Source organism: Anguilla rostrata, chromosome 16, assembly GCF_018555375.3.
Source record: "Anguilla rostrata isolate EN2019 chromosome 16, ASM1855537v3, whole genome shotgun sequence".
NCBI classification, from domain to species: Eukaryota; Metazoa; Chordata; class Actinopteri; order Anguilliformes; family Anguillidae; genus Anguilla; species Anguilla rostrata.
This window is the reverse complement of record NC_057948.1, coordinates 25101784-25115388: the sequence shown is the minus strand read 5'-3', so window position 1 is coordinate 25115388 and position 13605 is coordinate 25101784. Positions and strand designations below refer to the sequence as shown.

The following is a 13605-nucleotide window of genomic DNA, read 5'->3' as shown; positions in this document are numbered from 1 at the left end:
TATTGCATTTATATTTCAACATTTAGCAGATGCTCCAGAACAACCTATAGAGATAACCTACTTTTTCACATATAATCCATTTATACAGCTGGATATTTGCTGAAGCAACTGAGGACCTGATCCTTGAGCTCTAAGATATAAGGGTAGCAGGGAATCAAATCTACATCCTCTAAGTTAAAAGCCCACTTCCCTTTCCATTACACCACCCTGCTGCCTACTGTACTCTACTGTCACTACAGTATTTGAATTGAGATACATTTCCTAAATTCTTAAATTCCCTAATTCCCATACAGCTGTTGCGCCCCCCCGCCACCCCACACTCACCTCGCCCACGGAGTTGGACAGGGCCTGAACGATCTTCTCATGCGCAGTGGCCACCACGCTCTGTCCGTTGATCTCGATGATGCGGTGGCCGACGCGGACTCCACCCCTCTCCGCAATGCCTCCGCGCATCAAACTGCAGATCTGCGCAGCACACGACAAAAAGGGTTCTATCGCAATCCAGCATGCTGGCTCTCAGAAATCTAAAAACCCACCACAATTCTCAGAGAGAGAAGAGCACCGAAGGTCAACTAAGTGTTGCAGTGATTTCTAGAAAGCATACAGAACTGGCTCCATATGGTAATTTTTTATAATATAATTTTTTACACCTGCCCTCGTTCTGACATGAATGCTCTGCCTTTTAAGTCTCTGTTTCAGAGTCAGCACGTTCGGTGTCGCTAATGTGAAAAGCAATAGGCCTCATACGTGCCATGTTTTGCACACGTAATGCTGATTTCATGTGGTCAGTTCCATTTTCTTTTGGCAAGAAAAGAAATGTCTGAAAGGAAGTTACTGTGGAGTAATTGTGATGAAAAATGAGGCCAGCGAAGCACGTCCAACCTGCGGTTCACATTAGGGCCCATTCAAGGGGAAATGACAGTAATTGCATTTGAACAGCAAAACCAGTTATGCAGCAACACGAGGTAATATGATTTTAGAGGGAGAATTATCGGATTGTTTCAAATACAGCTTAAAGGGCACACGGTTTGAGAACAGCCATTGAGTATATCATGGATGCCTAAATGCCTAAATCTGGGTTCGTTGCATGTTATCATGCCATTATTTAATCAACTTAAAAACAATTACTGCAACACAAACACAAAATAATTGATATTAAGGGAAATAAATACATATTTTCTCTGCATCTGCCATAATTTCTTAAATCCAATACTGTGGGGATCAAGCAGAATATCACCATATTGGAAACCTGCTGTTCGATTTGATGCACTGAGAGGTTGTGTGGACGGGGCAGTTGCCATGTGAGGGTGTGGTACAGGAGGCAGGACCCTGTTCTCCTTAGACTTACGATGCCATTCTGCACACTGAAGCCCAGCTGGTATTTGAGGTCTGGTCGTTTGATGAGGACGGTGGTGACAGGGGGGCAGCTCACAATGTTCAGCTTTACCTGCATCTGGTTCTTCAGGCCCTGATACACACACACACATACATGCACACGCACACACGTACATATACACATGCACACACACACACACACACACACACACGCCTCTTAGTACAGACATATACTCAGAGCATGTCAGTGAGCATCGCAGGTTTCCTGCTAAAAGAGGAACTGCCTTTATTCCCCATGAGTCACAACACTGGTCTAATATCAGTTCCATTAGCAATTCGACATGCCTGTTCACTTAAGACTATATACGGCTATATTACCAATGCTCCATACAAGCATGAAATAATTTACATATAATGCACGTTTTTTTGCCACTGCTCCGAACACTGCGGTGCTCATTTCATGGTGGATTAGTTGCCCAGTAGGGTACCTTGATGATGCCCTGGCAGGTGGCGAGGGGCAGCCCCACCAGGCTGGTGTTGTTGATGGACATGATCTGGTCTCCGATGCTCAGCTTGCCGGAGCGCGCGGCAGGGCCGCCGTTCATCATGTTGGCCAGGATGACCGTGGGCAGGATGGAGCCCCAGCCGGACTCCACGATGACCACGCCCAGGATCTCCCCCTTCTGCTTCTCCAGCTGCAGCTGGGGGTGGGAGGGGAGGAGGGAGGGGGGCGAGTGCATGAGGGAAGAAGAAGAGTGATAAAATGAGTGAAGTCCAAATACTGACAATCCAGCCTCTACTAATACGGACTCTATAGAGAGAGAGAGAGGGGAAGAGAGAGAGAGAGAGAGAGAGAGAGGGGAAGAGAGAGAGAGAGAGAGAGAGAGAGAGAGAGAGAGAAGACTAGAGAAGGAGGGAGTGCGCATGATAGGGAGAGAGCAAGAGGGAAAAAGGAAAGCAAGAGAGAGAGGAGAGCAAAGACTAGAGAAGGACTGAGGGGAGCATGAGATGGAGAGTGAGAGAGAGAAAGAGAAAGTGAGTACAAGACACGGAGAGATAGGGGGGAGAGAGATGTGTGGAGAGAGAGAGCAAAAGAGAGAAGAGAAGACTAGAGAAAGGGTGTACCCAAATGTCTCTCAGAACTACTGCAGTATTCCTTTGCCTCCCTCTCCCACACTTGACTTCACTGCTTCAGCTCTGTACACAACAGGAAGCCCAGCAACCAGGCAACCAGGCACTCTCTACCCACAGAGATAATCCTCTCCCACAAACACAGCAATGGCATCCAACAGCTCTGCCGCCAGTCAACACTCCCAATCTCAGCTGTGCTCCTACCTCTTTGCAGTTCTCAGAGTTGGAGAAGTGGATGAGGTCATCGTTGTACATCTCCTCCGTGTTGATGATGTCACTGTACTCTTTCTGGCTCAGGTCCTCGGGGTTGATCCCATTGGCTCTCAGGAACTCTTGGTAGGCCACGCTGAATGCCTGACCAATGGACTGCGCGATGAGCTGTGCCTGCCGGGAGGGAAAAACCAATCAGAAAACGATCCTAAACAAACCCGGTAATGTGACATCCACCAACAGGAAATAAAGAGGAAAGAAAAACAATGTGCCACTCCATTACCCCAACCAATGAAATGGACACGACCATGCCCATTCTGAATTGGAAAAACCACCGCAGGCTTAAAGCACCAATATACTCCTTCCGATTAGCTGGTTCCAATTACACAGCGGTGAGGTCACTGGGACCCTATGTTCCTTTTGCATACAGTTCCACTGCCAATTACAGTATATTTAAGACCACCTCAATCTAAGAATACAGAAATGAGCCAGAACTGATTTCCGTTTCAGAAAGCAGTTTGCTCGCTTGGTTGCATTAGTGACTGCTGGCTTCTAAGCCATCTCTGTGGACACTGAATGAAAACCCAGGAGGATGCAATGGGCTCCTATACCTGAGGACTGTGCTGTATCTAAATCACTTTACTGGGTCTCGGGGGAGGGGATCCTAGACCCAGGGGCGTAGCACCAGTGATCTGCATTACAGCCACAGAATTTTGAGCCAAGCCTCTCAGATCCTTCAAGCTAATAAACCAGCAATGGGAAAGGAAATTCAATTTCACATTATTCGACGTTTTATGAAATTAGCCACATCGCTCTGGCACGCCGAGAAGCTGCCCCGGGCTACAGTAATGAAATACGAGAGTCTCAAAGGCAGGGGTGTGGGTTTGGGGAAGGTCCACAAAAGCACCAACAGCACACGAATCGGACCGTGAAAATCGCACAAAGGGAGTCTTGTTCCTGAACGGCGACGAGCAGAAACTTAAGTATTACGGAGCGTGAAACAGAGCGTACGCGCAATTATGGCAGCTGTCACAATGGCAACAGCGCATGGAGCCCACAGGGCGGGTCGCATCTACACATTCACAGGAGACGTTTCGGCTCCCCCCCAAGTTGAGCACGAAGCCACCGCCCCACAGAAAAAACCCCAGCACTGGCCCGAGGCCGCTGACATTATGGACCAATAATGTTCTGCACTGAACAAATAAAAAAAACCAGTGCCATGGAATCTAGAAGACGATAAATCTTGGAGTAACAAAATTGCATGTTTCTTGCATTACAAATCTGGTTAAAGAATTCATCTAAAGTTTACAATAGATAACGCTATTGCTACATAACATTTCATCAATATATTAACACAATACACAATTTGCATTGCTAATTTCCTAAAAGTATGTTTTTTTTACAAATATTTAATGTCTTATTATTATCTCCATATATCTAATTTAATCTATATACAGAATGGCAGCTGGCCATCAATCAGTTTAAGCATCTTTCTCCTGGGTCTAACAGCAGGTCCCAACCAGGAAATCTAATTTGCAACCTTTGGGTTACAGGACCATTTCTGCCTAACAATGACTGAGTGACCACGCATAAAAAAAAGCTTAATCACTGTGTGTGCGTGTTACTGCTGCATCTGCGCAGGTAGACTGTGAGGAACAGCTGCAATGCAGAGTGGGGCTCCAGGCCAGAGCAGGGGGAGGTCAGATATCCACAAAAACTCCTGCATCACCTCACAGTGCACGCACCAGAGGACAGCCATGGTCTTTCACATAGCTGTCCATCATCTTTTGTTATGATGACATAGGATTCAGCATTTTTTTGACAAATGGATATTTGGCTGCCTAAGATTCCCCAAGAATGTTTTTTACTAAAAGACATTATGTACGAAAAGTTCTCTTGGGTTAATATTATTCCAGCATAGACATCTGAATTATCAACCTGCTTAGTGTTATAATTATGGCTCTAATACTTAATAGTATTATAGCATAATACTGTAGAATCCTAAAGATTATCTTTGGAATAAAGATAACCGCTTCCCAGGATACAGGGTTTATCTTCTGCATTCTTTCAGTGGACTGGCCTCCAGTCTAATATGGTGCAGTTCTTTACGCACTGAAAAACGTAATGTAATACAACAATAAAGCGGCGAAGAAAGCGCTCACATCCTCCGACTCGAAGACGTGGCAGATCATCTTGTACTGCTTCTTGCCCTCGGGCGCCCCGGGCGTGGTCTCGATGCAGTCCTGCGAGGCGGTGCGGGGCATGCGCCGGCGGGCCATCAGCACCACGATGTTCCCGATGTCGGCGATGTAGGAGATGGTGCGCAGGGCGTTGTCCATCATGGCCTCCTGGGCATGCAGCACAGAGAATTGTGATGGAGCGCTATCCTGAGACAGGACAACTACCAGCATGAGCCAGCACCAATAGGAAATATACTGTAAAAACTCTCATAAAAAAAACTTTAAAATCTGTTTTCCATCTAAAAATGCCTTGCATGGGCATGTCATTGGTATCAAGATAAAATATGTGTAAAGAGAAAAAGAGAATAATATTTACAAGCTCAGTTTTCTCTCTTATAACCACTGCCTGACAGGGCAAAATGTCATTGGTGTTTTAAAAACCCCAGGGAGATTTTTAATCAACCGAGCTGGAGTTTTGAAAAACTTCCAATTCAGTGTCTTGAGACCCCTGAAATGGTGGAAATTTAGTTTCCACAACTTTTTTTCCATTAAAGTGTTCAAAGAATGTGTTGTGAAAGTGTAGTGAACACTTAAAATAGTGTTTTGACAGTTTGCACACTGCAGCTCTAAAGAGATATGACACCTGTGCGGCTGGTATCAGGTCTAATAAACATATGGATGGTTCAACAGGAGTTCCTTCAAAAACTTTCATTGGTGGTTTAAACATGGAAACTGTTCAAAGCCTTTTTACCAGTCGGAAAGTGTATGCCCAAAAAAGAAAATAATAAGGAATGCTACAAAAAGCATCTCTCAGTCAGGAGAATTAATTATCCAATTTTTCTTTCCTGTGCTTCAGGCTTTTAACCTTTATCACAATGCACAGGGTAGAAACCGCTGAAATTCAATTCACAACACATGTTCATTGAGTGGTCAGGTGAGAACTCACTGCTAATTACTCTAATTTTCACAAAACAGTCCATGAATACCAAGCAGCCATTTTTGAAATGAACAAAAATCTGATGAAGAACTGTCATGTTAAACCTATAACTAAAATATATGTAAAAGCATGAATATGTCTATGTGTATATGTTTATTTCAGCATGCATTTGCATGTGTGTGTGTGTGTGAGAGAGAGAGAGAGAGAGAAATGTAAGATAAAGAATGAGACTGTGTGTATACAAAGCAGAGAGAAAAGAGAGAGTGTGTGTAATTAACATTATAAAGGTACTGTAAGGACATAATTATCTCCATTGTGCCTTCCTTTCAGAAACCCATCCCCCATCTGGCCTCTGCAGTAATCGTTTTATACATCATCACAGCAGGTGAGTTACCTCCGGTGGCACAGTCACCGGAGCCCCCATTCAAAAGTGTGCCAGCCTTGTTCTCTCCTGCCCCCTCTCACCATCAACCAAAACCCAGACTCCCCCCCCCCACCCCTGCCCCTGCCCCCCTAAAGCCAGGCAGGGATTGGAGCAGCTCTGCACTGCAGCAGGCTTGACTCAGCCAGCCAGCCAGCCAGCCCGGCCCACACACTGCCGCGGCGCATAGCCTCACACGCAGAGGCCGTTTCGTTCCCGTTGCCGTGTTTGGCAGACGGCTTCGCCCGCCGTGCTGCTGCTACCGTGCCTCTGCTATTGCGGTCCTGCAATGCCCGAATACACTGGCTTCTGCATATTACAAGCCATCACATTCCCTGGGCTTCAGAGCAGGGGCCAGTGTGGAATGAAGATGTCAAGAGTCCTAGTTTTTAAGGTGGCTGTTTCAATGCTCATTTATACAGAAGATTGCTGTCCACTCAATCAACTGTGTAGTTGCAAGTTGTGATAATAAACTGGTTAGCTTAGCTAATTAGCTGGTTTTAAAAATCCCACTACAACTTTTTCAGATCTTGGTAATTAGTCCAGGTAATTTCAAGCAGGTGTATCTACAAGCCAGCAACTAATTTTTCCTCTTAATTTGCCAGACTGCAACACACCCCTTCATGCAAAAACAGCAAAGGTAAAAAATTCAAGTGGAGCCAAATGTGAAATAAAATAAAAGGAAAATGACAACTGGCTGGCTTATGACAGCCGTCTGACTGGACTCAGCATCTTTGTTCTTTTGCTGCATTTCATGCACTTCAGGCTGTCTAAAACCAAAAAAAGGAAATCTAATAAAAACATGCAAAGGCAGGATATTTGAAGGAAAGGCAGACAAAGACAGAAATCACAGCAGGACTGAACACCAACCCCAAATAAAAATTAATTCTCACTTTATCCATGGGGTTTTGAAAAGGCAAGCACATTTTACCCTGTGAGAGAGAATGGTTGTCAGGGAGAATATTTAATCATTCACTTAATCATTTAATCATTCCAAAAAGTTTCTTCATTTGCATATTCACGGGTAATGGAAAATTGGAAAGTTAAAGAGCATGAAACACTTTGGTTTAAAAAGAGGAAAATTGTTCAATGATAATACATGTTGGCACATATGCAAATTGTGCAAGTTTGTACTGGCACCTCATTGGCTCTTTTACACCACATGATGTGCTTCATGGAAGCAGGCAAAACTTCTCTAGCTTCTCTGGTTTAAAAGCCAACACTCTCCTAACACCATTTCTCATTCACCAGTTTCAAAATGTAGTGGTTCAAGACACAAATGTGATGCACTGAAAACTTTTGGACAGCTCCAGGCAGTGCACACTATAGAGGCTTGCAGTTCCTGGTATCGTATACACTACAGAGGTCTGCTGTTCCAGATATGCCATCGCTACCTTCACAAAGTAACAGATGACCAGCACACGCATCTGATATACACAGAAACACAAGCAGTGTGTGGCTGCTACGTGTCGTGCCTCAACGCAAGCATCCACAGAGGAACACATTTTTTTATTTCTGCACTGAACAGAAAAGCAATGGCTCCAACTCTATATCCAGGGTCCCCCAGAGATTCTTCTCACCAGGGAGTTTTTGCCTGCCACTGCTTAAGTGTTTTTCCACGCGCTGGGGAATTGCTACCTCACTTGCTGTTCTTTCATTTATGTATTTATTTATTTATTTATTTATTTATTTTTTGCAGGTTCAGGCTCATTCTTGCCAGTAACTCCCACTTCCTTTTTTTCTGTAAAGCATCTTAAAGTTGGCAATAAAATTAAATTGAACTGAGTAATTATGCAATTAGATATAGAACCCATTTTAGCATTAGCATTAGCATCCCAAACCATCCTAAGCAATTACAAGCTCAGTGAGAACAAAAACTAGCATGACCAGGGCAGGAAGCCGTTCATTATGGGATGCAGATGAGCAAAGGAACAGAGACATCACGGCTCCCCGTGCACAGTAGATTTCACTGGGGCAGTTTGACGGAGGCAGCCAGCAGATTCATATAAAGCACAGTCCTTTTACAATAGATGTTGTCTGTTGTCTTTGTTCTCTCCTCTTTGTTCAGCCACCGTAATTGAACCTCTTGAAATCGTTCAGGGAAAAAGGCCTCTGCCAATAACAGTCACATGAGAAAGTTTTACGACACAAAAAGCCTCTGTGTAGCTGTTATTTACACTTCTTTTTTAATCACCAGCAGAAATGTTTGAGGTTGTTAGCCTCTCTGTCAAACACAAATGCAAAATTACTCATCCTGCTGTATTAATTTACACACTAGCCTGATAACAACATTGTCATTGTGTTAAAAAGGGAATGCTTCATCAATCAGGCAATCAACAGATCACGTGTATATGTATATACTGCATACATGCATACACACACACACACACACACACTCACAAACAATAATGTGTGGGACAAAGCCTTTTTTTCTTGATTTGACTACTCCACAAATTTAAAGATATTTTAAATTATTATAATTTATTTATTATTTTTTTAAATCAGCAAGACAAAAGACTTAGATCTTAAATGCCACAGAAATAGGATCTCCAGTAATTAATTTTCAGCATGCCATTCTAGAATTCTGTTTTCATTCCCTGTTCAACAATTACTTGCTAATGATGTTATTTGAAAATAATGAGCACTTATGGGTAATAATCTGCTGTACAGCCTGTTCAAGGAAACCACGTGGGGACTGCTATTCCTGTGTGACAATCGAGTTCGCTGCTACAGGGCTTTTAGGACTCCACGTGCACCAAGTCCCTCTGAGCCACACATCTCACCTGTGTGTCTGCGTTGAGCACTTTGATCCTCTGCGTGGAGATGAAGAGGTCCACCTCCGTCAACGTCTGCGCGTCTCCTTCCGGGCTCTGGGGGGGAAACGAAAAAGGTCAGAGGGCACATTAGTGGGCCCCGTGCTCTGCAGCACACAAAATGGCCCCACGATCCCAGGCAGAGACCCACCAGACCCGGGGGGTCACCGGCAGCACTGCACTCTCAAACCCACATATAACACAATTGAAATGCCAATTCCTGCGTTGTTACAGTGGTATTGGGTTCGTCACACAGAGCAGAAATGGTTACCGATGAAAGATATTCCTTCCAGCAGAGAACTACTGTGCAGCTGTACAGGATATACCTAGCACAGTATAGGTATAATACAAATGGAACCTTGTTCATAGTTCATTGTTCATACATGAGTGTATTCATAACTGAATTTCAAATAGGAAACTCTGTAAATATTCCAAATAACAGTAAAGGAATCTTGCTACATATTTACAAGGACATAATTCTATCAGCATTATGGTTCTTCAATTCTTTGTTCCCCATTATAAAAATGGTATATATACAAATAATTTAACATGAACATATAGAACAAAACAAAACAAAACATGCAGAGGAATGAAGGTGAGTGATGACAGAGGAATGGCCAGAGAAATACCCATAATTCACCAGCACCCAGACAAGTCAAGTTTGGGTATTGTGCCAGTACTATGATCACTTCATTGAGTACGACTCAGACAAACTTACTACTACTTTAACTAAGCGTGCAAAAAACCCCACGTTCACTATATGACTTCACTAAACCCCACATTCACTTGAGTGTGGCTTAAACAAACTCTGTCTACACTCTGCGTGGCATGACTAAACCCCACCTTTAAGGAGTATGAGCAGAGCAAACCCTGTATTCACTCTAAAGGACTCAACAAAACCCCAGCCTGCCTACCTGACCCCCACTCCCAGATTTATCTTTGTCAGATCCTTCTTAAATTCTCATAATTTGATGTAAACTTTAAACTTAACAGTTCAAAAGCTCATGAATATGAAGACAGCGTAATGGAGCAAGAAGCATGAGAGTGGAATTGCAGAAGTTATTTCCGTCTTTATTTACACACCCCCTTTTTCTTGATTTTGGCAGCCTTCTGAGCCCTCTGGGAAGCATTGTGGACAGAAACAGTGTCATCAGACTCAGCAGCGGTGAAAAACAAGTATAAGGAATAAAAAAGTATAAGGAAATCAAGATAGAAAACACAAAACAAAGCAAACACAAGGTCTACCATCACTGCTCATGACAGCAGATTAACAATGGCACATTTGTGTTCTCAAAAAATCAAACAAATCAAAACAGCAATTTGCATGTGATAATTGCTCTTTTTCAAATAAAATGAAAACATGAAAATATAACATAACATAACATAATGACAAGACCAGGCCATTCAGCCCAAAAATGCTCAACCAAATATGGGTTAAAACCTTCAGATAAATAATAGGTGCACTCAATGTGTCTCTCGCAAAACATTAAGAGGGGCTTCAGGGACTTGGAACCATAAGTAAGACAATGCTGTCATTCTGTATCCATCTCTCTGTGCCGAATACATACACAAGTAACAAATTTGCATTTAGGGCAGAAATCTGCCTTGTTACTGCTGAACAAAATAGCCCTCCTGCTTTCATCAATATACACAAGACTGAAGCCGTCTTCAGGCAAGATGCAACAAGTTCAGAGGAAAGAGACAGAGAGGGATGAAACGTCCAGTACTCTCTCACTGTTTCTTTGTTATTTGAAGGATGTTACATTGGAACAGTCAAGGTTATATGATGTATATATTTTTTCCTTTAAACATTTTTTTTCAGAAGGAATGCTTAAACCACAAATCTCTCATGGTTACTTCTAATTCTATAGTTCCACGGTTTAAGTAAAAGAAAAGTATTCGACAAAAAAAGCTGCACATCTAACCTAGTTATCCGGGCACCCACAGGTCCTGCAGAAGCTGCTGCTACTCAGCCCCAACGGGGCTACCATGAGCCCCAATCCAAACAAAAAAAGCAGAAGCCCCAAGTTCATCCCAAATGACTGAAATTCCTCCCGCATTAAGAGTCAGCGCCATCCAATTCCCCTCCTCCGGAGAGATGAGATCTGAATTGACAGGTTAGTGGTTGAAAGGTTTTCAATTTGTCACGGGAGCTGGCGCTGAATCTGCAAGGAGGCCAACTCGCGGGAAACGGCTCTGCGTGCGTGTCTTGATGGAGCCCTATGTAGCGCTGCTCTTATAAAGAACAAAAGGAGGAAATTCTGTGCATCTTTGTCCTGGAACAGAGGTACATTTTTTTTTTTTGGAGGGGGGGGGGGGGGTTCATTCCATGTTTTTTCAGCACATAACCAATGCTGAGGAGAGCATTACCCTGACTACTTACATGACAATGCATGTTGGGTCTTTGAGACTAGGTGGGGTTTCAAGGAGTAGAAAAGGTTGAAAACCCCTGGTTTAGATGATGTCTTTGTAACCCAGGGCTGGGTGTGGTTATTCTGGCCTATGTACACATCTCCTTGGTAAAATAGGTTCATGCAGGTCATCTACACCAAAGCCAGGCTTCACTGAACACAACCCTTGGACATAAAATCTCACACTCATTCCTTCTTTTAGAACAAAATCAGAGAGAATGAATTCACCCTGCCTTCAAAGCTTTCCTTCCTCTGCACAAACCACACTGCCACGAACTGATCCCCTGACAAGAAATGTAACCATGGTTTGTATGAAAGAGCCTGGATTATTCTACAATGTCAAACAGAAGATTTTCCTCCTCAGCCCTCATCTCAGCGAAAGAGGCGGGCATACGGGCCCTGCCCAGTCACAGCAGGCACAACACACACAGAGAGAGTGGGCGGAGAAATCTGCATAAATACTGCATCAACTCATGCAGGGCAAAAAGCATAAATAAACCATCAAAAGTTATTACATACCTTTAAAGTCTCTATTTCTCCCCACCTACTTAACTATTCATAAAAGTGTCAGAGAGTGTAATTAATCTGGGTGGATATACAAGATCCACGGGGGTCATTCTAGAGTGATGCAACATCCATTCAATGGAAGACAGACAGATGATCTGCCTTTTGTTGTCCAACCGGAGGTAAAAGCATAGCTCCATCCATTCTGTGGACCTCCTTGACAGTAAAAAAAAAAAAAAAAAAAAAAAAATGGAAGTGGAGAGGAAGGGGAAAAAAGTGGCAGTTAAGTGTTGCTATGGTTACAGCCTCCGTGGCTTACATGGTTGCAGGAAAGGGGACAGATTGCTTTTCGGTGGGATGGACCGCATGAAGCCAGTCGCACGTGTGGAAGAGGCACTGGCAAAGGTTTTAAGCACACTGCTTATAGATTAAAGCTGCAGCGAGGACAAAGCTGATGGGCACTCACGTGCACTGGGGATATAGGCCTGGTTCAGGGTTTAAACCACCTGCCTACTGTAAGACTGCAGTACTGCACATGTGGGTCACAGCGCCACATAAACCTCACCTTCCCCGGTGGGTGACCCAGCGCCAACCAGCTGGCAAAAATATGCATTCCACCAATCACGTCTCTCCCCACAGGCGAGCAGACCCTGACATCACATCTGCCAAGCCACCATGCGCCAAGATTATACCACGGCTAGAGTTTATAGCTTAGAGCTTAAGGACAAGTGTGGAAAAATCTAAAGAATAAATTGCACATGTAAACAAGAATTAATTCATTAACTTTATTGTGGCTGGTTGCCACGTCTTTAAAAGTTAATGCCTTGCATGCACCATCAAAATAATAGACTAATTTGAAAGCAACAAGCAGGCCATAATGTAGGAGATCAAACTGCCATTGTTAGGGGAGATACTGTATTACTAAATCAGTAAAACTCCCTGGCCCCCCACAGATGCATAATGTCACAAACTAAGAATAGAGCACTAGAAAGCAATAAAACCAGCCGACTGCTACATAAACCGAAGATAAATAATGACATATACTTATACCATACAATACAAAATACACACATCTAATCTATGAACACACAGACCAAAATACCTGACCATAAATATTGAATTTACAATTTGAAGGGCAATATGTTTCTTTCAAATACTCGTTAAAAATGACTCTATACGTCAAACGGTCTTAAATGCTACTCTGAACTTACTGCTTGTGGCACATGAAATTCAAGGAATTCAAAAGAGACTAAAATGCATTTTGACTACCTTAACTGGGGCTTAAGACTAACTGGCAGCCTGCAGAAAGCGTATATAAATCTGTGAGAGTAACAAGAAAAAGGCAAAGGCAATTTTCTGCTTTGCCAACAATCTGATTACCTCCCAATGCGACACATGCTTTGAATTTCTATCCGACCTTAAATAAGGACAATGTAGCCCAAAACCCAAAATGGTACCAGGGAGAAAAAACAGATTTTCTATATTAAATGAATGGGACAATGTGTTAATTGGCATCAGGATTTCACACACAGCTGAACTACTGAAAACAGAACACACCTCCCCTCTTAAAATACATTAATTTGTCGATATTTTATTAATCTTTCCGTTTCTCAGTTGGTATCTGTGCTACTGCTCCTTTGTGGTATGGAGAGGTTATTTCAAC

General features: G+C 43.2%; 1 protein-coding gene across 7 annotated transcripts in view; it reads right to left on the bottom strand.

The window, feature by feature from the left end:
• LOC135242699 (amyloid-beta A4 precursor protein-binding family A member 2-like) overlaps positions 1-13605 on the bottom strand; it is a 59769-nt gene that overhangs the window by 2632 nt on the left and 43532 nt on the right. For all 7 annotated transcript variants that reach the window (XM_064313885.1, XM_064313886.1, XM_064313884.1 and 4 more), the window contains 6 exons: positions 8998-9084; positions 4839-5024; positions 2671-2850; positions 1824-2036; positions 1349-1468; positions 325-465 (listed from right to left, as the gene is read on the bottom strand). In XM_064313885.1, coding sequence (XP_064169955.1) covers positions 325-465; positions 1349-1468; positions 1824-2036; positions 2671-2850; positions 4839-5024; positions 8998-9084 — 927 coding nt within the window. The remainder of the gene's footprint in view (positions 1-324; positions 466-1348; positions 1469-1823; positions 2037-2670; positions 2851-4838; positions 5025-8997; positions 9085-13605) is intronic.